This window comes from Triticum dicoccoides, chromosome 7A (assembly GCF_002162155.2).
Source record: "Triticum dicoccoides isolate Atlit2015 ecotype Zavitan chromosome 7A, WEW_v2.0, whole genome shotgun sequence".
Lineage (NCBI taxonomy): Eukaryota > Viridiplantae > Streptophyta > Magnoliopsida > Poales > Poaceae > Triticum > Triticum dicoccoides.
In genome coordinates this window covers 612041543-612042834 of record NC_041392.1, presented here as the reverse complement: position 1 = coordinate 612042834, position 1292 = coordinate 612041543, and the positions used below count along the sequence as shown (strand labels likewise).

At 37.4% G+C, this 1292-nt stretch overlaps 1 protein-coding gene across 1 annotated transcript; it reads left to right on the top strand.

The window, feature by feature from the left end:
- Window positions 1–6: 6 nt before the first annotated feature.
- Window positions 7–1292, top strand: LOC119331392. Its single transcript, XM_037604546.1, has 6 exons — window positions 7–248; window positions 326–490; window positions 614–679; window positions 757–1018; window positions 1100–1176; window positions 1239–1292. The coding sequence occupies exons 1-5, from the start codon at window positions 105–107 to the stop codon at window positions 1150–1152; spliced, it is 690 nt and encodes a 229-aa protein (XP_037460443.1). The 5' UTR covers window positions 7–104; the 3' UTR covers window positions 1153–1176; window positions 1239–1292.

The following is a 1292-nucleotide window of genomic DNA, read 5'->3' as shown; positions in this document are numbered from 1 at the left end:
GAAGAAGGTGCATCACGCACAGAGAGAGCATTTGCAATGCTGTACCTTTCTGTACACTTGTTCCGGTGGAGAAAAAATGCTGTGTCAACAGGAGGAGTTCTTATATGATGGTGATACTCTATCTGGATTTGAAAGATGTCAATTGGGGAAAATATGCTATTGATGAGATAATAAGCGGTGCAAGGAAACTGAACAGGGATAATCCACTTCTTAACATCACACTACATGGGTGCCCTGCTCTGCTTGAGGTAATTTAATAATTCAATAGGTAGACTAGGTTGCTATCTTCAAATTGTGGATGTACTGACAGGATTCTGTATAACAGATTCGTTATTTCGACTCGGTGGACACTGGTTTCATTCAACTAGATCCAAAAGCTTTACCAAGGATCAAGCACTACAATAAACAAATTCTAAGTGCACTGGTGAAGGCAAACAGCAGAGTAGATGGCGGGCGTATTACATTTGGAATAATGAAGATATATGTTTCAGTATGAATAATTAATAACTTTTGTATGAACATTCTGGAAATGAACTTTTATAAAAATGATAGATATCTAGGTTTACATAAATGAACATTTCGTAGCAGCTAACATAAAAAAGCATGCTGACAGGTAAAAGGATCGATCAAGCATGCTGAGAACTTACCTTACGATTTAAAAAAAGATTCATGCATGAAGGTAAAAATACTAAACCAGATTTAAGTTTATGAAATGGATTTATTATGGTATACTGAATGTTCAGAATGTGTATATAGGGGAGGAATTGGATATTTGAAGAACTAGCACAGCGGGCTGAAGGTAGGATCGATAGATCAATGAAGTTACATGCATATCTCGTGAATGAAACCAGTCTGACTGAGGAAAGGAAGAAAAAACTATTTCAGACACATAGATCAGTAGAGAAATTGATGTTGACAGTTGGAACAGTTAAGATTCTGCGTTATATTCAGAAAAACGAGGTAGAGGGGGGTGGTTTGGTAAATGAAACTGTTTCTTGTCTGGACAATGTTTTGGCTGGTAAGTAATTATCTAATTACATGTAATGTGAAATTCAATATCATACGCGCGATGGTGCTAAAATACTAAATTTGTAATCAGGGTCCGTGAAAACTTTGCGAAGAGTACCAAGAGGAAGGCAAGTCCAAGTTTAGATGAGGGGGCAGAGAAAGATAAAGGTATAGCAAATCGTTACTCTTTTCTTTGTAAGGAACCTGAATGCACTAAATTGTGTTGGCAGGGGCTATGGTGCCAAACTTGAACATGCCGTTGATGGGTAGCACAGAATGTGTTA